Source organism: Chionomys nivalis, chromosome 16 (assembly GCF_950005125.1).
Source record: "Chionomys nivalis chromosome 16, mChiNiv1.1, whole genome shotgun sequence".
Taxonomy (NCBI): Eukaryota; Metazoa; Chordata; class Mammalia; order Rodentia; family Cricetidae; genus Chionomys; species Chionomys nivalis.
Window position 1 is genome coordinate 840296 of NC_080101.1, and position 24538 is coordinate 864833.

At 37.2% G+C, this 24538-nt stretch overlaps 1 protein-coding gene across 1 annotated transcript in view; it reads right to left on the reverse strand.

The window, feature by feature from the left end:
• Window positions 1-24538, reverse strand: part of Cngb3 (cyclic nucleotide gated channel subunit beta 3) — a 144029-nt gene that overhangs the window by 39690 nt on the left and 79801 nt on the right. Inside the window, exons 9-13 of the mRNA XM_057790739.1 lie at window positions 21388-21452; window positions 20568-20690; window positions 11565-11706; window positions 6757-6916; window positions 5348-5445 (exon numbers count right to left, since the gene is read on the reverse strand). Coding sequence (XP_057646722.1) covers window positions 5348-5445; window positions 6757-6916; window positions 11565-11706; window positions 20568-20690; window positions 21388-21452 — 588 coding nt within the window. The remainder of the gene's footprint in view (window positions 1-5347; window positions 5446-6756; window positions 6917-11564; window positions 11707-20567; window positions 20691-21387; window positions 21453-24538) is intronic.

The following is a 24538-nucleotide window of genomic DNA, read 5'->3' on the forward strand; positions in this document are numbered from 1 at the left end:
ACTCATGGATGTCCCTGGGAAGGGGAAATAGAACAGATTTTATGGATGGAAGGGATTGGTTTGGGGTGGGAGTAGGAGGGATCAGGCTGGGAAAAATGAGATGGGAGGAGAGAGAACAGGGAAAGATGGCTGGAATTGGATTTAGGGGTCAACTGGGGTATGGTATAGGAACCTATTCCTGTAGAAACTTCCTAGAATCTATGAAGGTGATCCTACTGAGGGCTCATAGTAATGGTGGATACAGAGTGTCATCTGGCCATTCCTTGTAGTCAGGCAAGGCTTCCACTGGAGGGACTGGGTTGCATTCAGTTGAGTTGTTGGCCAAGAGGGTCTTACGGATATTCACAAACAACCCAGGCTGAAGTTAAGACAAAAGGCTGTTCTCTGAAAACTGACAGTGTGTCCCTTTGCCAAGGACAACACCCACACAACTCATTGAACATGGAGAAGTTGAGTTGGTGCCTAACTAGAGACTTCACCCCTAGGTTCTAGTTTTTGGGTTTTTTGTATTTTTTTTTTTGGTGGTATTTTATAGGCTACTGAAAGAGAAACATGGACCCCAGTCCAGCCACAAAACTTATGACCTACAATCTGTCCTGCCTCCAAAATATGCTAGGGAATTGTTGGAACAGAACTTGTGGAAGTAGCTGACCAATGTCTGATTTGGTTTAAGGCCCACTCCATGAGATTGAACCCATACCCAGCTATACTTGTGTATATGCCAGGAACCAGAGATGAGATAGCCCAGAGACTTAGGGTAAATCCAAACCTGACTGGCCTAAAAGGTCAATAAAATGATTTTTAATGATATTCTATACTCATAGATCAGTGCCTTATCCATTTATTATCAGAGAGGCTTCCTCCAGCAGCAGAGAGGGAACAGATGTTGAAACTCACAGTCAGATATTATGTAGAGTGTCTAACTGGAGGTCTCCATTAAACACCTCCCCTCTGAGCTCAGGTTATCCTGATTTAGAGGAAGCAGAAAAATTGTAAGATTCAGATGGGATGTAGGACACAATGAGAACATTGCCCTCTGGATCATCTAAGCAAAGCACATAGGAGCTCATAGAGACTTAGGTGGCAAGCATAGGGCCTATATGTGTCTACATAATTTCTTCTGTGTGCATACTAATGCCATTAGCTTGTTTTTTTTATGGAACTCCTGACTTGAGAATGATTGGGTCTCTGACTCTACTTCCTGCTCTGGGGACTCTTTTCCTCTTGTTGGGTTGCTGTGTCCAACTTTGATATGAATGTCTTTGCCTCACCTTATAGTATTTTATTACATCATGTTTGGTTGTTATCTCATAGAAGCTTGTTCTTTCACAATGAGAGACAGAAAGGAAGCAGATCTGGAGAGGAGGGGAGGTGGGGAAGAACTAGGAAGAGTGGGGGGGGACTATAATCAGGATATATTGCAATAGAAAAGAACCTATTTTCAATAAAAAAGAATGTATTAGTTTGCTATAGTTACTATAACAAAATATGACAGATTATGTGGCTTACAAAAGAAGAAATCCTATCTTGAGAGTACTGAATTCTAGAAGCTCGTGGCTATGCTGTCTGCAGGTTTGTTATCTTCTGTTCCTCTCTCCCTTGTTTTATAGATGGCTGTCTTTCCACTGACTTCTTAAATGCTCATCCTGCTCACTCCTCCCCTGTATCTTTCTGTATATGCCAAACTTCTGTGTCTTGTTAAGAAAAGCAATCACACTGGATTACAGAACACCTTTTAGCTTAATCACCTGTTTAAAGGCCTTATCTCTAAGTGTGATTATTTGCTGAGATCAAGGGGTTATATCTTTAACTTTTGAAACAAGGAATTATGTTTCAGCCACAAATAGAGTTCCTGAGAGAAATAATGAAGAAGTTACTGCACTGTGCCACACGGTAAGTGCTGGGTAAGTGGCAGATATTTGTATTATTATTTTTTTTTGTGGAAACACATATATCTACATTAAGATCCAGGGTAAATAATGGCTTCATTCCTACCTTTGACAACCTCATTCCATATATTTCTGAGTGTTTGAGGAGCATGCAAAGATTTTGTAAACCAATGGGTAGGGTAGTAGTATTGTTAGAATTGACAGATAATGAAGGACCTCTCTGTAATGTTGCCTTATAATAACTTACATTAATGGCATTTATTACTATTGTGTGAATTTTTCTGGATGTTTCTGAGGAGATATGAATAAACATATATTCATTCCAGATAGGGAACCAATGACAGATCAAAGTTCAGATACCACCAAGTACAACTTGGTGAATCAATGAGTTTTATTGGGGTTACTTACAGGAATGTGGGTGAGTTACTTACAGTAGCAGAAATGACTCAAAGACAGCTGTATAACTAAAACCCACCCCAACATGAGTGACAGACAGTTCATGAAACTGGAACCCTGGAGCACACTGCATAGCCTGCAGGCATGTGGAGACATTGGAGGGTGTTCTTCCAGGCAGTTTGGTGAGTCTCTGTCTAGGCCACTCAGCTTGTCTGAGTTCCTTCAGAGTTGCACAGCTTAACAATCCTCTCTGCTTCTATAAGCTTGAGGAATGAGGGGCCTAGAGCATCAGGTCAATTTAGAAGGATTCTTGATGCTTTTCATCTTTTACTTTGTGAGTATTAAGAAACCTCTGTTTAGGTCACCCTGGGCCTTAAACAGTTACCCCGAATGATCCAAGGTTTCATCTCCATTTAGAATATCTTGGGTCTTAATGATTCTCCCTCTAAGATGACATGGTTTATTTTGGAGGAAATTGCTGCATAATACTGCAGTCTATTTCTATTTGTCCTAAAATTACAGCTCAAGAGAAACAATCCCATGGATTTCTGTGAGTATGAGGCCAGCCTAGTCTATATATTGAGTTCCAGACCAGAAGGGTTGTATAGTGGGAGGCTAGCCCAACAACAACAATAAACCAATAGCAACAGCAGCAACATCAACAACCCAACAGTAGCAGCAGCAGCAGCAGCAGCAGCAGCAGCAGCAGCAGCAGCAGCAGCACCACCACCACCACCACCACCACCACCACCACCACCACAACAACAACAACAACAACAACAACCCCACTCTTATCCAGAATTTAATTGTGCTACTTAGGGGAGCAATAGGTGAGTTGTTACATAGAGTCAACTATATCAACTCTGAGTTGCCTTCCTCCCTACTCCAACAGTTAACTGCTTAAACACTATGGGAGAGAGGTCTCACAGCTGTTCTCTGTCAGAAATCGTGCTGTGTACTATAGACATTTCTGGTTGATATCTGCATCCCTACTTTCCTTCTAGAAGCAATTGCTAACCAATCCCTGATCTCACAGCTGAAAAATATTCAAATTCAGTGTCACTCATAAAACTTATTGTTCATGAGTTGATATGTTAGACTTAAAGTAGTTTAAGTAATCAACAAAACCTATGTAGGTAAAAATTTAGGAAACCTCATCTATAACTCTGTGATTCAAGCAGAGTTTGAAATCAGTACTGGTCTAAAAAGATCTTAAAGAACTAATGTTCTTTTTAACACTAGTGTTCTTTTCAATTTGATTTGTAAGTTCTCAATTTTACTTTCATACTTGTTGCTGCTAATTTTGGCTTGTTCATTGTTTAAAAATGTTTAATTTAAAAATTTGTAATTTACAATCAGCACAATTAAGATTATTCTTTTTTGTTTTGTGTCATCTGGCAACTTAAGTATCATCTAGATATTAGGTGGAAATCTAGATCCGATCATAGTCAAGAATCTTTGGATACTGTCCTGCTTCCAGGATCATACAGAGCCAGCATGATTGGCCCAGGTTTTGAAGTAACTCTGCCTAGCAATCTCACCACATAGTTCCATTCTTTCATCTTCTGGCCAGATGTAGTAGTGATTATAGATTTCAAGGCATGTGCTTCAGCATGGATTACATTTTCTTTCCAGTTTTTGTTGAAATTCGGTGTTTACACTGACACCATGCTTAAAAGACATCAATATATGGGTAGATCTAAATTATTGTTCTAACTTGAACCTCTCCCAGGAACACAAGATTAGGAAATCAAATTAGTTACATGACATTTCCACGTGGGAGTTTATCACTCCAAAGTAACAGATCTTAGTCTGTGCACTCATAGTCAGGAGACATGTTGTTATTTCCTCTAAATTCTAACAGTCAATCTTTTAGAGAAGAGAATACTCATAAGAAGGTAATGAAACTTATGGGGCTCACAGAAGTTGTAAGAGCCAGGAAGCTCAGAAATACTTGTCTGCAAGGTTCTATAAGCAGTGAGCAGTTAATAGAGAAGAGGGGCTGCTTGGAAGTTGAGCAGGAAACTCCAGAGATTCAGATTTTGTGAGTCATCACTGATGCTAGGGTGAGCTTTCCTGTCATGCAGCTGCCTTTGAGTGACCTACGCTTCTTCAAGTAACTTCTTAACTATGATTCTGCAAGAAAATCCGACAAACCCACTGTTTTCTTAAGCTATACTTGGGCAGAATTATTTTGTCTGTCATCATTGCCCTGTCTGGAGTGAATAAACATTCACGCTAGGAAAAGACATATAGCAAGAAGACAGACTTCTTATGACTCAGACACTAGCCCAAGGCTATACCTCTTAATATTGGAATTGAATTTCAGCATGAATTTTGGTGATGGCACCATCATTCAAACCATACTAAAATTTGTTTATTTTTATTAATGCAGATTTTAAGCTGACAAGTGCTATATTACAGGACTTTTCCTTAAAGAAAAAAAGCTAAGTCTAAAACATTAGTAATAGTTACATGAGAAGGCCAATGCAGAGCTGATCTGGGAACTCGATTCATCTTGCATTGCTAAGGCACATTCATAAGCGGAAGGTGATGCACGTGTTAGCAAAGACAGAACAGTGAAGTTTAATTAAATTTAAATTTATGCAAGAAGAGTCTGAAGAACTTGTCTGAAGAACTCCTCTTCCTTGACACTAATTAGAACAGAGAGGCTTCTAAAGAGCAAGTTGGCTGTTGAACAGGGACCCATAATCTTTTTGATTCTTGTAAATGGTCCAGGTTATTTTGACTTTGTTAAAAACATAAGTCAGGAACAGTGAGATGGTTCAGCAGGTAAAGGTACCTGCTGCCAAGTCTGTTCACCTCAGTTTGACTCCTGAGATCCACTGACTCTTGTAAATTTCCCTCTGATTGCCACATGCATACATTGGCATATGCGTGTTCCTCCACATCTTTCACATGCACAAACAAAACAAATAAATTAATAAAATGTAATAAAAATGAAAACAGGAAGAAACTCATAAATTCCATATAAAGTAAGAATTTAGATTTTTATGAAGAAATTAATATTGCATTCTTCTATCAATTATAAAAGCACTTGCCTTGAACAACTCTACTTGGTTGATGATGTTGAAATTTGTGTCAATGGCGAGAGATAACTGCATTGTCGTTGGTAGGTTCTCAAGCAAGCTGGACTCATCTTTGTAAAAATAAATACATCAACCCCAAAGTAGGATGATTTGTAAAGCAATTCACCAAAGAGTAAACAAAAGAATAATGAAAATGAAGATAACAAAATGCAAATATTTTATAAATAAATGTCTTAAATCCAGTGTCTTTATTATGAATAGTAGACCTACATATTTTTCATCAAGGTTGTGTGTGTATGTGCTTATGCACACATGTGTGTGTTTAATTCATGTGTGTTCATGTGCCATGTGTGCTTGTTTAGAGACTAGATGTGGATGTTAGTATCTTCCTTAATTACTTTCCATTCTGATTTTGAGATAGGGACTCTCATTGGCTTTGGAGCTTACTGTCTTGACTGGTTGACCAATTGATTCCAGTGATTCTCCTTCTTTATCTTCATTGCATTGAGTTTTCAGATATGTCCCTTTCTTGCTTTGAGAGACAAGGCCTTGTAGTGTAGCCCATATTGGACTTGAATTTACAATAAACTTTTTACTGGGCCATCCCAAGTGCTGGAATTACTACAGGCAATTCTACCATACCCAGCCCTTCATACATCACAATGGTGCTATTTTGCTCATGAAAGCAATGAAGCATAAAGATTTGTTTATTTTATGTATATGAGTGCTCTATCTGTATGTACAACTTTATGCCTGAAGAGGGCATCAGATCACACTATAGACAATTGTGAGCCACCATGTGGTTGCTAGGAATTGAACTCAGGACGTCTGGAAGAGTAACCAGTGCTTTTAGCCGTTGAGCCATCTCTTCAATCTGAGAGCAATGAAGTATTTTAACTATAATACTGAATATTGTATAACATTAGTTTTGAAACTTTAAAGCTATTAAACGTATGGTCATAGGACTGCAAACTATGCTGTACAATGAAAACGGCTCAAAAGCTTGTGCTGCTCCCAGGGAGAGGAGCTGTCACACACAGAACAGACCCAGGGCTCAGTTCCAGTTATGGGTTCTTGGCCAAATTTTGCACTTATGGCCTCTGTTATTTTCTTGTCTCTGAAAAGGGGTCAATGACACCCAATTCCCCAAATTTGTATATGTGTGTGTATGTATGTGATGTGAGGCAAACATATAATTCCTAGCATCTGGTAGGCACTGAGTATAATTTAACCTTTCTCTTCCAATATTTACCTTGGAATATGGTTCTACATTTAAGGAAAAAAAGTTCATAGTACTTTAATGTCCGAGAGATCATTTGTTTTTCAACCTGCTATTCAAATTCAAATTCTTTTTTATCTCACATAATTTTTATTATGTGATAAGGTTCACAGTTTTGTAAACCATCATTTGTCATGCTCACCTAGTATCCTCTGAGAGGTCCATGTGTATTCCAACCAAGTCCTAACTCGATGCTGCACACTCTGAGGAATAGAGTATTTGTTCATATAGGCAACGATATGGTCCATGCAGACATAGAAGTTGTTCCGATTGGCTGTTGCTGCTCCAATTACATCACGCATCTAAAACCATAAGCATCGTCATTCACACCCAGGAGAGAAATTTCATCTGTATTGCTCATCCTTATACAACATCCCCGTCTAGTGCCCTCACTGTCTGATTTTAACACACTGACATATCAGGTCCTAATAAAATGTTGGAGATCAGATTATCTCACCGACACTAATAAAGCACGTTATACAAATTGAGTGAGATTTTTTGTGAGGCTTTGGTCCCATAATGCAGGTGAATGCACATAATCTTCACATATTTATGTATTACCGTGAAAATGCTAGTTGACATTTTAAAGCAACTATAATCCCTGCGCAGATGCAAGGGAAGTGCACTGAGAGTTTGGCAATTATCCTGCAGAATGGCTGGTTGATCTTGATGAGACTTTCCATGAAAGTACCCTTCACAGACAGCCAGGGTGGCTGGCTCTACAGGCTCAACTTATCATGCAGTTTCAGCCTCTGGTCTTCCTTTTGTGTTGTTTAGACAGATAAAATCAAATCTTATAATGCTCAAGGCACAGTATTCAGCAGAAGTTGAAATGTGCTGAAATTACTGAAGCACTGTCTGCCGCTATGACAATCCTTAAGGAACTGTCAGGTTTAGTTCTCGATTGTTTATAACTCAGCCATAAAAACCCACTCTAGGTTAAAAGCTGATCTTTAAGATCTCAGCACACACACACAAAAAATAGATTGCTTGGCTCTTTCTCTCACATGGAGAGAAGCAAGTGGTTATAAATTTGCTTTGACTGTGGGTTTATTATAGGAGGAAAGTCAGGCCTCATTTTCACAATAATACTTAGCTCATTCATTCTAGTAGCCATGGAGACTTTTCTGCTTATGGAAAAGCTACTGCTTTTTTTTTTTTTTGTATTTTTTTAAAGTATAGTTCAAATACCTTTCATTGTGCTCAATTTAAAGTTTTAGAGTTAATAAAATCTACTTCTTAAAAGTATTTGCTAATAGCTATACAGACTCCATTTACATCTACTCTTTGCTGTGGAATAATTCTCTTGTACACTGTAAAGATTTGTTATTTGAATTTGTTTAATAAAACACTGATTGACCCATAGCCAGGCAGGAAGCATAGGCGAGGCAATCAATCTAAGGATGATGGAAAAGGTGTAGTCAGAAAGATGTTGGCAGATGCAGAGAGAGCAACATAGGCACACTATGCTAAGAAAAGTTACCAAGTAATGTGGTAAAGTATGGATAAGAATTATGGGTTAATTTAAGTGTAAGAATTAGCTAATAACAAGCCAGAGCTATCAGCCAAGTATTTATAAACAATATTAAGCATCTGTGTCAGTTCTTTTGGAGCAGGTGGTTTGAGACAGGAAATGTTCTTTTACAACCCTTATTCTTCAATGACTCTCCAAATATTCTTCTACAGCCTCAACTCCTAGATCTTCTCTCTCTCCATGTTCACGTGCCACGAGCAGCATCATCCAGTTCTCTAAAGCTATCAGACGTGATAAATTACAGGTTGGGTTGACAAACTTAACAAGAGTGTTAGCTGGAATCAAGGAAAAAGTTAGGTAGTTTTAAATAGTATTGAGGGACCAAGGATTTGTAGTGTGTTCATCTGAACTTCTTATCTCCTGTAATTCAGCAGTGTTGGGTTTCACTGATGTAGGAACTGAGGACAATATGTATTCCATCACAAGTTTCAATCTAGAGAAGCAGATTATGGTTGGAGAGTTAAACAATGCCAGGATTTGTGAGCTGTACTAGAGAGTAGGATTCAGGAGTGAGGAATGATGGTTAATTTTGAGGAATAGTCACGGTTATGACCATATGCATGAACTTTGAATACACGGGAGTTTTGTTTCAAGCTCTCTTACTTTTTTTTCTGTTTCCTTTCTAGCATCTTTTAGTCCTTAATTTTATTCCTTAAGACACAAGTCTTTATCTCCAGCTTTAATCTCTTGTGCACCTCAACACCATTTTCAGGTGATTCTTGCTCTGGTTAAATCTTCAATACAATTGAAAGTCAGGTTGCTGCACTTATTAGATTTTTACATGCATAAGAATCCCCACAAGAGCTTTTGAAATGCATGTTGAGGGTCCATTGGTCTAAAGTAGAATCTGAGTCCAGCCTTTCTCAAGGGATGCAGTTTTGGTTACTCAAGCATTCAGTGGTGAAGGACTCACACTGCACTGGGCAGTCTTTCCCTTTTTCTCTTTATTGATATTTGACACAAATTCTAGCAATAGAATCCTGGCTGAGCTCCATAGATTGGGTGACTTCTTTTGCTTCTGCTTCCCAAGTGCTGAGATCAGAGTACAGAGACATCAATTTCTAGTCTTTTGAAAATTTCTTTGCACACACCAAGGGGTCAATGTGTATTAGATTTTACTTCAACTGTCCATTTAAGACAGTATGAATTGTGATGCCTCTTAATCTCTCTTCTTTCTGAGATAGGGCCTCACCATGTAGCTCTAGCTATCCTGGACAGGCTTTGAACTCACAGAGATTTTACTGACTCAGACTTCCATATCCTGGGATTAAAGGTGTGTGACACTACACCCTGCCCAACTTCATAATCTCTTCAAACTAGAGTCTCCCTACCTGTAAAAATGATATAGTATAGAGGGCCTTGGACCTTCCCCAAAGCAATGTGCCTTACCCTATCTGAGGAGTGGATGGGGGGTGAAGTGGGAAGGGGGAGGAAGTGGAAACTGAGATTGATATGTAAAATAAAAAGATAGTTTGTTTTCTTTTTTCAATAAAATAAATGAAAAATGCAAAAACAGTGAATGCACCCTATATTGATTTTATATGACAAATTGTGTTGTTTCATTTCATTTAAATTTAGATTAAATTTTTTCTAACTAGTTTTATATTTCAACCATTATGAATTTCCCCATTCATTACTATGATAGTTTACACTTAAAAATTTTAACTTCTTGATGTTCCAAGGTTTCAGTATTCCAAATATTTCAATATTTCCAATACCTAAATGGAGTTATCCTTCCAGCTTCCCTATATAGTCCATTAACATGTCTAAGCTGAAGTTGACATGCCCCTATGCATTGACATTAATCACCTATCTATTTTCTGTATTTTTATGTATTTGTATTTGGAGGTTTGCTGACCAAAACCTTGATTGCTCTTTCTAGCTATAGCTAATTTCTGACAGACAGTGACTAACTCTCCTGAGAACACTTTTTACAATTCAAATGAACTAATCCTTAGTTCTTATTCCTTCTATAGCCTTCTTACAGTCTCCCACATTTAACACACCACCTGTTACATATGACAGTAGTAGGCCCCAGACCAGTAGATCAACATCTCAAAGCCTGATAAAATTTTTAAAATTAGCTTACACTAATGTTTACTCAGTTGAAACCCCCAGTCCAGTAATTACTTATTTTGCCCAACATCCTCATTTTCATGGGTGACATGCTCCCTCCTCTTATGGTCTCTGAGTGTAACAAATTTATCCTTTCAATTGTCTCTGATCTGCTAGACTTACCACACCTAAGAATTATAATACACATATTTAATAACACTGGTTCTTCTGGTTCACATTATAATTAACTTTGAATCTCTATATTCAATATCCTCCCTAGACTGCTTCCCATTATTATCAAGGTAAAACTCAAATTTAGCATTCAGAATCCTTAAAATATTTTATTCTTGCATTTGTTTTTTATTTTCAAGGATTGTTTGCCCCATCACTGTCATTTGTATCTCAAACACATTTCATGTTTTGCCACTGACATATTTTCATAACTGATTCTGATTAACTGACCTGCCTATTGGTGATGACTGAATGGTACCTGGCTGTTAAGAATGCTTCACCTGCATCTGCTCCATGTAACTTGAGAAGCTTCCCTTTTCTGGACAATGGAGGATTTTTAAGCTCCTCTGACATCTGTCATGTTTAGCAGACACTTAACATTAATAGATGCATTATTTGAGTTGTGACGATTTTGATCAGTATCAAACATCATGGTAAGTAGTTCTTATTGTTACAGAATGGATTTTATTCATACTACTGTGAGTGTGTTAAGAATCAGTAGTTTTTCTAGTGGTTGTATTGATTTTGTGATGCAGTAATTGGTTTCTTAAATCATGTACTATAACCTTATATGGAGTTGCACATAGTTGTGCCGCATAAGTGCATTGCAGCCGTGTTTCTGACACGTCACAGGCCCACTATGCATTGTGTACTTTGCAACATCCTATGCAAAAATATGTTTCATGAAACACTTGACTCAGATTCTAGACTCTGCTATGTATTATGAATTACAATGTCTTTACTGTAAATTCAAAGGGTATATATCCTAACAAACTTGGCCAGCAGGTTTTCTGGAAGATTTAATGACTAAAAGGGAAGAACATCTGTGGATGGTGGCATGGATATGTAGTTCCAGAACTTAGGATGTGAATTGATTCTCCAGTGAAAGGAAAGAGGGCCATGAGTTCAAGGCTAGCCAAGACTATATATCAAGACTGTCTGAAAAAAAAGTCAATATTATAATGTTGGCCTAAGCACATTTCATTAAACCTGTGACAAAGAGTAAAAGAAGGAAGAGAACAGAGAAAGAGAAAAAGAACTACAGATTTCAATATTTCTTCCATAAAATTTATAAATATTTATTAGCCTTTTAAAAATGAACAAATTTGGTAGATTCACTGTCTGCTTACCTGACCGATTAAGCTGGAGAACACAAAAACTCCAGAAAAAAAATTCAAGAGTTGAAAAGCAATTTCAAATGAAGTCTGTGGCTCAGGAAGGCCCCCAATAGTAATTAACGTTCGAACTGCCCAATAATAACATCTCAGATACCTGTAAAAAAGATGCATAGATTTTCCTGTACATATTATTGTACCATTTAGCTTACACACAAAATTCATGTATGCAGGAACTGGCAAACACTGTGTATGCTACTGTAAACATCTTAATAAACACTAGGACTTGACTAAACATTTAAATCCAAAGAGGATATTTACTGTTTCCAAATTTTGGTGGTCTACTTTATCAGGCTTCTAATTTGGGGGTGAGAGACTTGTACAAGACTTAGCACAGACAGATGTGCTTGCCATCTGTGCTCCACTGTGAATGGACTTTTGGATGGAGTGACTGGGATGATTGGAGACATCTGGAAATATATGTTTGAGGTCCGCTGCCTTGTCCCTTGAATCTTACTGTTGCTGGGTTTCTATGTTCTCCATATGATCTCTTGTAATGCCCAAGGAAACTTCTTCTCCTACATATCTAAGCTTATGCTGGTCTGATTGAGGATGGCAAGAAAACTTTCTATTTATCTTCCTCATGTGACTAGATTGGATTTCCTCATATTCTGTATGTCTCAAGGTACAAGGACCTCTTTTTTTAAACTTTTTAAAATTTTTTTTTTATTGAACTCTACATTTTTCTCTGTTCCCTTCCCTGCCTCTCCCTTCCCCTTCAACCCTCTCACAAGGTCTCCATGCTCCCAACTTACTCAGGAGATCTTCTCTTTTTCTATTTCCCATGTAGATTAGATCTATGTATGTCTCTCTTAGTGTCCTCATTGTTGTCTAAGTTCTCTGGGATTGTGATTTGTAGGCTGGTTTTCATTGCTTTATGTTTTAAAACCACTTATGAGTGAGTACATGTGATAATTGTCTTTCTGTGTCTGGGTTACCTCACTCAAAATGATGTTTTCTAGCTCCATTCATTTTTCTGCAAAATTCAAGATGTTATTATTTTTTTCTGTGTAAATGTACCACATTTTCCTTATCCATTTTTTGGTCGAGGGGCATTTAGGTTGTTTCCAGGTTCTGGCTATGACAAACAATGCTGCTATGAACATAGTTGAACACATGTCCTTGTGGCATGTTTGAGCATCCTTTGTATATATAACCAAAGTGGTATTACTGGGTCTTGAGGAAGGTTGTTTCCTAATTTTTTGAGAAATTGCCACACTGGCATCCAAAGGAACTGTACCAGCTTGCATTCCCACCAGCAATGCACGACCTCTTTTTTTAATTGAAAATATTTTTTTCCCTTACATTTTCCCCTCATATCCTCAGAGATCGTCCCTACATCACCACCCATTCAATTCCATACCTTTTCTCTCTTTGTTTTTGGAAAACAAACAGTCTAACACACACAATAAGAAACCAGAATAAAAAAAAAACCAGAATAAAATAAAGAAAATAGACAAACCAAGAAAAAAACAACAACACACATGTAGGCACATGCATACCTGCAAACACACACACACACACACACACACACACACACCCTATAAGAACATAAAATCAGAAACTATAATAGATAAATTAGTAGACTTCTTAATGGCAGATGCTTCTCCTAGAATGATTGTAGTCCAAGAGGAAGATAAAAAGGATTTTATAATCTAGAAATCCCACAACATCTTAATTTCTTGTTCTGGTGTATTTGTCAAGCAAATTCCTAGTCTGAATTGATTGGAAGATAAGGGACTCCATCTCTCACTGAGAGGGATGGCAAAGAATTTGAGGATATCTTTAAATTGCCAAACCAGAACTGATGAGATGGCTCAACAGGTAAAGATAATTGCCAACAAACTTAACAAACCTGAGTTGAATCACTTTTAATTAACATAGGAGAAGAGAACTCCACATGCACATTGTGGTAACCTCCATCTCACTAAAGCAAATAAATCAATAAAAATTTTAGTTATCAAACTAACAACATGTTAAAAATATTATATAGATCATGTAGGTTTATGTTGATGAGATAACTCTTAATAATTTAGATATACTTGTTTACACAAATGAGAAACAGAACAGATAAATTTTTTCACTTTTTCTACACATTTTTATTATGTTAATAAATATGCAAATGTGAGAAGAGGTGAGAACTCTTTCCTTAGTAAGGAACAACCCTTGGATGGAATTGGTTATTTATTTAGAACTTCAGAACTGTAGAACAACAAATAAAATTACTTATCTCTGATAACACAGCCTGGATCAGGTATTCCTAATGTATCCTTAAAAAAAATCTTGCAGGGCTGGAGAGATGGCTCAGTGGTTAAGAGCACTGGCTGCTCTTCCAGAGGTCCTGAGTTCAATTCCCAGCAACCACATGGTGGCTCCAAACCATCTGTAAAGAGATCTGGCTCCCTCCTCTGGCGTGTGGGTATAAATGGAGGCAGAAAGTTGTATACATAATAAATAACATCTTAAAAAAAAAATCTTGCATATGGAAGAGAGGAAAGAAAGATTATAAGAACCAGAGGTTGGAGGACGAGAGAGAAACAGTATCTTCTGAATATGGCAGAACTGCTGAGCTCTTAAGCTCCCATAAGATGTGGTTGCCTTCATAAGATCAAGCCAGTTAACATTCTAGCAAGGAGCGAGAAGGCGTTCATGAGCTCCACTCCTGACTCAGGAGCTGTGGACAGTGGATGGTTTCTTGGGGAAAGATAGTTCCTTTTGTTTAAGGGTGTGGGTCTTGGTTGGTAGATCATGGTTCTGTGGATGGTCCCACGCCTGGGAATATACAGACAACACAAATTGGAGTTCATGTTTATATTTTTGACAGAAGACATTAAGTTGAGGATGGCAGGGAGGTCAAATGGATGTGTGAGGAATTATAGACAGTACTAACAAATGAATTATGATCACAACAATTGTATAAAATTCTCAAATAACTAAAAAATAAATTTAAAATCCAAATATTTTATAGATAGGCATTCAACTCAGTGGGTCTCAGTGAGGTTTTTTTTTTTTCTTCCTGGTATTCATGGCAGGTTAGAACCTCTTACAGTATTCTGTCTTAGTTAAGTTTGTTTTTAAAATAATAGGACTAAATTACCCAGTTGTATTAATCCTGGGTATATTCCCAAAGGACTCTGTATTCTACCCCAGAGACACTTACATATCCATGCTCACTGATGTTCTATTTGAAACAGACAGGAAATGGGATACGGTTGGATTTTGACTAGCAGATGAATTAATAATGAAAATGTATATCATAAAGTTAAATTTTGACTATAAAGAAAAATGAATTATGAAATTTTCAGAAAAAAATGAGTGGAATTGGAAAACATTAAATTAAATGAAGGAACTCAATCCTAGAAAGAAATATACTGTTTGGTCTCTCTCATATGCAGATCCTGGCTTCTTAGTGATAAATATATGTATCAAGGTGGTGTTATTGTTAATAAACATCATGATACTAGAAAAGGGTTCACAAGATGAAAAAGAGTCTTTGAAGAGAAGGTCGAGGAAGCCAATAGAATATGTGAAATATTAAAGTTGGAGAGGAATAATAATGACAAAAGGGTAGAGTGAGGAAGATGGGACATAGAGGTGGAGAGGAGGAGGGTGGATGTAAAACCAACCAAAATGGAGTATGCTCAAAAGTCTCATAAGGGAAACTGCCTCTTTATAGGCCAATTAAAATATTAAATTAAAGCATCAGGGGTGGGGCTCAAGAGATTGCTCAGCAGAAACAGTCCTCATCCACAAGTTTGACAACGTCAGGACAGTCCTTGAATCTCATATAAAGGTAAAAGTAGATAAATGACTTCATAAAATTCTGCTCTGACCCCCATACGTGTGCAGGCATGCCTCCTAATAGCAATTAATAATACATCAACAACAGGCTCTATTTCTTGTTCTAGTGAGTTACACAGAGAAGGAACACTTTAGTACTTTATGACTGTGTTAGTCTTTGAACAAAGGTAATCATTTTCAAATTCTAAGAAGAGAAGTTTTATAAAGAAAATAACTGGTGCTAAAATTAGTACTCAAAAAATCAAATCTATAAGTAAATTATTTTCAAATCCAATACATTTTAAAGGACATGGAATATTTTTAACCTGGTGGATGTAAGAATAACCACCACAACCAGAACAGTAACAAAATCCCACAAACATTTTTGGGGAAGAGTTTAGATATTTTATACAATAAAAATACCACGGAGTGAATGCCCAGAAGGCCTCAACTCACTAACAGTGGACTAGATGTCAAAGAGACAAAGTACAAAAGTAAATTTATAGGTTGTATTTTGATGTTCTATCACCCAAAGGACACAGGTCCTCAATCTGTGTGTTTCTTTAAGCTGAGAAAATTTATTAAACTTAATACTTCCCAAGAGTGGGAAAGGACTAGATCTTTTTCCTATATGGTCAGGAATTTTACATCATTTCACATCATTTTAGTGTTATATTTTACATCATTTTAGTGTTAATAGGAACAAACACAGTATTATCTACCTTCACCTTCTTGTTTATAGTTGTTAAAAATGATAGTTAAATATTAAACATTGGCATTGATTTTCCAAGTCTCAAGGGTTAGCCTTGAACTTTTAAAATATTAAATAGTATGCAATGTTAATTGGAATTTTTTTGCCCTGATGCTTTGCGGTTTATTTTTGGATTCTTTTCTCAGACATGTCTTGCACACCCAGACATGCCCAACCAAAGGTAAGATTTGTAATTTAATTAGATGGCATCATATTGATTTTCTAGGATTAGCTTAATTAGTCAAGGGTGTCCATCTCTAATATCTACAGTCCAGGCAGATAAATCTTTTCAAGGAGATTCCATTTGGAGAATTTAATACACAGACTCTCTATAAATTTTTAATGCATGACAACACACAGCTCCAAGTTAAAACAATGAGAGAATTTAAGATTGAACCTAAAGAAAAGTTGAAAACAGGACTTATGCCTCTGTGAGCATATAAGGAACTCTAGAAACAACCTGATTAAAAATTGGACAAATAATCTAAACAAATATTTCTGGAAAGATATTCAAGTAACCAAAATGCATATGAAAAAAAGCCCAGTGTCATTGATTATCAAAAAAGTGCAAATCAAATTTACACTGAGGTACCATCTTACTTATTAAAAGTGTCAATCATTAAAAAGACTATTTTTTTCATTTTTGAGATGACTTCATTCTGTTTTCTATACTAATTTACAATCCCTTGACGGTATATGGAGGTTCTTTTTTCTGCCTCCTTTTCTTTGTTTCTCATGACACCTCTTTTCCCTTTTTTATCATTCTAGAAGGGGCAATTCGGTGCTCCATTGTAGTTTTGATATGTATTTCTTGATGATTAATGATATGGAACATCCCTCACATCCTTATCAGCCATCCCTCTGTATGCCTTCATTCAAGAATGTCCTTAGATTTTTGTTTATTGAAAGTTTTTGCTATCAAATTGTAGAAATTTTTCATATTTGGGTCTTTAACCCATTATCATGTATATGATTTGTAAATATTTTCTCCAGTTTCACAGGTTGAATTTGTATTTTGTTGGTTGTTTTGTGTTTCGTGTGGACTGTTAGTAGTGTGATGGAAACCTGCGAGTCCACCTTTGCTTTGCTTGTGTTTGAGGGGCCATATTAAGCACATTATCCAGCTCTGCTGTTTTCTAATAGTTTCTGGGTCAGCTTTCCCACATTTACATCATCAGCTCTTCTGTGCTGCCCCAGCAAGGTACAGGGACCACTTGACCAACTGCATTGCTGGTGAGGGGCTGGGACAGTCCTTCTGCTCTGAGGTCACCATGGGCATCTCCTACTTGTCTCAGGTGTTGATGGACCTAGAGGACTGGGGAATGGTATCTCTGTCCATACTGTCACACGTCAGATGAGTAATGGGGATCGCTCTGCCATGCTTATTTATGACTTTTGGGCTGACTCACTCACAACTCTGCAATAGGGGTGGCTCTATTGTGTTACCTAGGTGAGGTGCAGGTTCTGTTCTCCCAAGTGCTGCAGCTGTTGGGAGCAGGGACAGTTCTGCTCTTATGACCTCAGGGCCAGTTCTCCCATCTGCCTTGGGTGTTGATGGCAGGGGGTGGGCAACTCTCCCCTGCTCACACTGCCACAAGACAGATGAGTAGTGAGGACAGCTCTTCCATGCTCACAGCTTCAGGACTGGCTCACCCACACCTCTGCTAAGAGGGTTGGTTCTATTGTGCTACCCTGGTAAGGTGTAGAGCCTGCTCTCCCAAGTGTTGCAGCTGATGCGGGTTAGAGGCAACTTTCATGCTCGGATGCCCACAAGGCCGGTTCTTGCACCTGCATTGATGAGTGAGGGGGGGCATCTTTTCCCAGTACATGAGGCCATATAGCAGATGAGAGTTGGTGGGGCTAGGTCTCTCATGCTCACTATTTTGGGGCCTGCTCTTCTGAGTGGTGCAGCTGGTGGGGCCCAGGGACAAGTCTCTTGTTATGCCCACAGGATCAGCTCTCACATTTGCCTCAAGCAATGATGAGTGTGTGTGTGTGTGTGTATGTGTGTGTGTGTGTGTGAAAGAGAGAGAGAGAGAGAGAGAGAGAGAGAGAGAGAGAGAGAGAGAGAGAGAGAGAAGGGCAATTCTCCCCTGCTCATGCTGCCACAAAAAAATGGATGATAGGGACAGGTCTTCCATGCTCACCACTTCAGGACTGGGTCACTTACACCTTCACCAACAGAGTTGGCTTTTATTGTGTTGCCCAGGCGATGTTCAGGACCTGTTCTCCCAAGTGTTGCAGTTTGTGAAAGGGCCAGTTATCCCACTCTTTTTACTTCAGGGTCAACTCTCGCACCTGCCTTAGACATTGATGGGTGGGAGCAGAAGAAGAGCATCTCTCCCCAGCCCATGCTGCCATATGCCAGAAGAGAGGTGGGATTCAGTCTCCCACCCCCACGATCTCAGGATTGGCTCATCTGTGCTCTCATCAAGAGGGTCAGCTCTTCTGTGCTGCCCAGAGAAGGACAGAGCTCACTTTCCTGTGTTGCAGTGGGTCAAGAGATCAGTTCCATCACCATCTCTGCTCATTCTATAATGCCCATCTGGGCTGGCTGGTGTTGCTAGGTGCTAGATGGGCCCGTGTTTTTTCCTCAGAGAGAGGGAGAACAGACCCAGACCAGTGAATGGGTGTCCTTGACCTACTCAGTTAGTTAAACACAATGCTAGGATAGGCTATGTTTTCTCATCAAAGATATTGTTATAGTGCTCAGCTGTCCAGCACTATAAACTGAATTCCTCCAACCCCAGCCAGACGGTGTGGGGTAGGGGCACGGCTGGAGTCGTGGTGGACCGGGATTGGCTGAGTTCCTATAGTTGGTATCTTAAGTTTCCATAATATTATTCGAATCAAAGTAAAACATGATTCAATTCACATTCTAAATCCATTTTGTTTATATAGGATTGATCTTCTAGCTTTCTAGGGCCATGTTCTCTCTCTCTCTCTCTCTCTCTCTCTCTCTGTGTGTGTGTGTGTATGTGTGCATGTGTTTGTGTATGCGTGTGTGTGTTTCACAATCAGTGGACCTTTTGACTACAAGATTTAAAAAATAATCACTTCTAACAATTAATGAAAAGTGAGGCCATGATGTGAATGAGATCGAGGAGAAGTATATGGGATGGTTTGGAGGGAGAAAAGGGAAAGGGGAAATGGTGTAATTATAATATTAAGAGTATTTAGAAAACAAGTTCAGATTAAAAGTAAAAAAATATTTATAATTCTGTATATGTAACTGACTTGCTTTGAGTAGTATATATTTTTGTGAGATATTTTCATTTTCTTTGCTTTCCATCCCTAGGTTGCTATGTGTTGCCCTTCAGAGGCATTCGGTGATGTACTCTTTCCTTCCAGTGAATACATTGTCTTTTAATGTGTCCAGTGTCATTTCCCTAGAGCAGAAAGTTAGTGTAGTTTACTCTATCCTAGGCCTTGTATTGATGTAAAGGAACATTTTGCTATTAAATAACTCTATTGTCATGATTGAACCCTGATTCTTTTGCATTAGAAATTTCAAGTGACTTGTTTAATTCATGAGGTACTTGCTGCCTAATTGTCAAGTTTTATTTATGAGTATTATTATTCTTTATTCAATCTAGTTAGTGGATATAGCTGACTCATAAATCCATGAAACCTCTCAATGATCAATTAATTAGCTACTATTGCACCTGCCCCCTAAATAATTAACATTAATCATTACTAACAACCCTCATTAAAGATATTAAGTTACCTTATTGCTAAGTTACCTAAAGCAGAGTCTTACAAACTTTTTGATTATGGTTCAGAGTAAGAATCACATTTTGCAGACCAATCTAGGATACACACACATAAACACACACACACATGCATACACACTCAACCCTGCTGTGTATCAGATAACCTCTTATAGTTTCTATTCTATTTTATGTTTTTTTACTTGACAGCATACTAACACACAAGGGAGGTTTTACTGCCTATGCTACATAGTGATTAACAGTTGTCTTTAGTGGCATAGTTATTGGTAAGCTGTCTAAGTGTCTACAATCTTTTATCCATGTTTCAGTAAATAATCCAAATTAAACTCATAAGCACACACACAAATGCTTGGGCACATACACACAGGCAAACACACGCACACGCTTATGCTTGCATGTGCGCACACAGGAAAACACAAACACGCGCATATGCGATCACACATAACCTGAAAGTAGAAGAGGAACTAGCTGGGAAGAGGACAACAGGACCAATGGGAATGGGAAGAGGATAAGCAAGGGTACTAAAAGGTGTGGATATGACTAACATATATTATATACCCTCTTGAAGAGATGCCATAAATAAATTCATTATTATTTAAAATTAATATATTCTTATAAAAACTCAGGAAAATTTTGGCTTATAAAAATTCATATACCCAAACTGAAAATTAAGAAGAACACAAAATTATTACTCACTTGTTTCCTTCACCATTATAGACCCATTTGGTTGTGCCAATTCCTTCATAGTCTGAGGCCCAGTAATAAACACAGGCGTTAATGTGCAGAACAAACAGCAAGTAGCCAGTTGTTCGAATGATTCTGTCAGAAAGAATAAATAGAAAGTAAGGGTTGACATTGTTTCTGGAAAACAGCTGACTTCAACGTTTTTGTTTGCTCTATGTCTCCAATGAGCCATCTTGCTTTACATTTGCCGAGTGTCAACTCTCATTTGCGCAGTAGAAAGAGAAGGTGACATCACATGTTGTCTGGCTGCAGAGTCTTGAATGGGCTTGACAGAGTGTAAAAAAGTCTTCATTTCTTTGGACAGATGGTGTGAGTCAACTCTGTGAAAGACATGCCTCCAGGGTCACCTCTTCATCTGATTCCCATAAACTGTGCCACACAGGTTTACCTGGGTTTCTGGAAGGCTCAGAGGATGAACTCAGAGGATGTGATGAACTGTGACTGAAGGTCTCTGTGCTCATGTAGTTCGGAATGACAAATGGGTAAAATTTAGACTAAGCATGAATCGTTATGAGGGATGGAGAGCTGACTTGTAAGAGTGGGCTTGTCTTTACTGTATAAGTGGAAACACAATAGATCCTCTTTCCTACTCTGGCTTCCTTACTTTAATCTGACTTGAACTAGCCCAATTTACTTTGTATAATGCATTTTTTATAGCAAAATACAAAATGTCCTATGTTTTTGAGCAGTATGGTCATTGTCTCCTAAATGCTGTCTAAAATGTTCTGCTATCATTTTCTCTACTTCCTCCAATTTTACCAATGATACTCACCTGTAGACATATGCTTTGTCCATTATAAACTCCAGGCGATTATTAAACTCAAAGAATGAAGTGTACTGTAAAAGAAATAAGCAGAAAATGAAAAAGTAACTTAACTGCATGTTTATTTGCATAAATCTATTAACATTTTATTCATTGAAAGTAATTTTATTCATGTCTTTAAAGACATGTCATATTTAGTGGTATTTTCTCTTAAAGGTGCACTTTAACACTTTGCCAAACTACAGGGATTAATGCTTTATTTTATTTCCATCCTTTTCTTTCAGTCTTATTTATGATGCTTGTTGAAAATCAATAGTTTTTCTAATGCATATAATAAAATTCCATTTTGCCATGATTAAAATCACACTCCCAAAACATAAATGAAAGAATAAAGATATATCATTGCTAACAGTAACTTTATTTTTAGGAAGAGATGGCAAATTGTATATTTTTTTTCAAAATATAAAGTCCACTAAGCATTAACAAAGGCTTGTTGTATTCTGTTAGAAGGTTCAACAGCTTCGTGTGACCAAATCCAAATAGAGTTGCTGTTTCGCTTAAGGTTCTTTCTTAAATGTGGCACATGTACACCAAGGGTACTCAGCTGTTAAGAAAACTGAAATGATGACATTTTCAGGTAAAAGGATGGAACTAGAAAAAATTATACTGAGTAAGGTAACTCAGGCCCAGAATTGCAAATGCTGTATTTCTCTTTTATTACTACTTTTGTATCAGCTCTCACTTCCCTTAGATACTCTTATCCCAGCCTCTCCTCCCTCCTTCATTTCTATAGGAAATAGGGTGTGGAATAAAACCATGGAATCACCATGAATCCTTGAGTTAAATGCCAGCCCTTTATTTATATTTATCATTATAAATACTTCGTACCTTGCCTCCATTGCTACAAAAGGACATAATAAACTGTAGCCCTGAAAAGAGAGTATGGAGGTCTTCATTGATATGCTGAATGTGCTTGGGAGGGGAAATCTTATAGACAGGGTCCTCAGAGAGTACTTGTTTTAAATATCCCCCAATTTACATGTGACTGCTGTCCCTCTGGAGAAAAACATAATATTTTTTAATGGTAATAAGTCTTTTTTATGGTAATAACTCTTAAACTAGAAATATACACACATGATTTGCTTTTTTCCCTACAGAATTCCTAAAAATATCCCTAAAAACTCTGATTGTGATTATTTCAATGTTTGATAACTGTTTATTGGGCTTTTACTAGAAGTTTGCTCAAAGGACATTGTTGAGAACTAATATGTTTATAGAAGAGAAAATTTGTGTTTGTAGCATGTTTTTCATTTCTATCTGGAGACAGGTACATGACAATATTTACCCAAGAGAATTGTCCATTCAAATAATGGCTTTATGAATAACTGAAAGATAAGACTATACAACAAGAAAAACATCAGTATTGATTTATGTAACATGCTGCATTAAAATGCTGTCTGTGGAAGGCTCCCTATCGTGATTCAGAGATGCACTATGAACAATCATTATTTTATAAGCATTCATTAAAAAGCCACGTGAACTTCAAAGTCCATAGAAATCTTTTTAAAAATTGGTTATTTTTCAACACATGCCTTCTGAACTTTCCTGTGAGATTCCAAGTTTGACAGGATGGTGATCTGGTGCTAGACTTCTTGGGATTATGTTCTGCCTCGATTAATACTCATATTACAAAGTCACACCAGCAGCCTCTAGAGTTTTCTTGGGAGTATGGAATATAGGCAGGACTCTTTAAACTTAGAAAAATCATAGGCATAGAAGAAAAGCTTTTTGTGCCTGATTTCTATCTACCAATATTACAGCATATAATATGAAGTAAGATGAATAATGCCTACATTATCAGTGTGAATGAGCAGGCTTTCCACTCTGCTGATTCTCATCTACCTCACTGATAACATAAATGTGTTGGGAAGACTAAAATAGATAATGGAAACAAATTGTGTACTTTGAGTTAGCCATAGCAATTGCTATTGTTGTAGGATTCATCACTGTTGCTAGGTTACGCTAGAAAGATAATCAACTTGCTTTCTCAGGATTCACAAAAATAAGCAATTAAATTAGTAAAATCTTTTGTGTTCCTTTAAAGGAAGATGACTTTTGAGGTACAAGTTATCATTAGTATTCTTTTTTTCAAAAATGGGATTTATTTTTTTTGTTATTTTTAAAAACGTGTATATGGGTGTTTTGCCTGCATATATATCTGCACCACATATGATACCCACAACTGACAGAAGAGGGAACCAGTTCCCTAGGAAATGGAGTTACCAAACATTGTTAGCTGGTGTGTGGGTGCTGGGAATTAAACCTAAATCCTCTGCAAGAGCAATCCGTACTCTTTAACAACTGTTATTCTTAAGTATTTATATAAAAATCATTCAGATTTTTCTCTAAATTGTATGTTACTCAACAAAGCTGAGTTTATGAAACATGCATGTCTTAGAATATTTTTGAATAGAAAATACATATAAGTATTTCAAATAAACATTATATATGACCCTTGAAAATTGTGTTCTTTTTGCCTCTGTACATCCTGATTTCCTTCTCATATTAGGCAGCTGCTTTAATTAATTTCTGAAAAATAGTATGTAGGAGTTTATGTAAATTTAGAAAACTTAATATTTTTCTTTCTAGTTTACATAAACTAGTTTTGTTCTGTAAATTACTCTCTATGTAGCTTTTTCCTTTTCTTCAGGAATTTATTAACTTATATCTATATTAATACATAGAAAATTTTACCTTATTTTCCTAAAGCTAGTTAAACTGTAATATAGACACATCTCAGGGCCTCAAAAATTTAACTGCTTTGTGATGTTTGTTTGTTTGAGACAGAATCTATTCTGTAGCTCAGGCTAGCTTGAAAATTATTATGCAGTCCAGACTGGCATCAAACTCAAGGAAATCCTTAGCCCCTCAAGATTATAGAGAGCTACCACATCTTGATGAACATTTTAGTTGTAGACAAGGATATAAAACTATGTTTGCACTGTTTCTATTATTTTATTATATTATAGAATCTCAGGTGACTAAAAACTTAGAGGTGACTCTATTTACCCCTTTCATTTTACAGTCTAATATTTCAAATATTAAAGAATTCTCTGATAAGACAGGAGACAGGAAAAATTAAAATTATAAAATATTTATT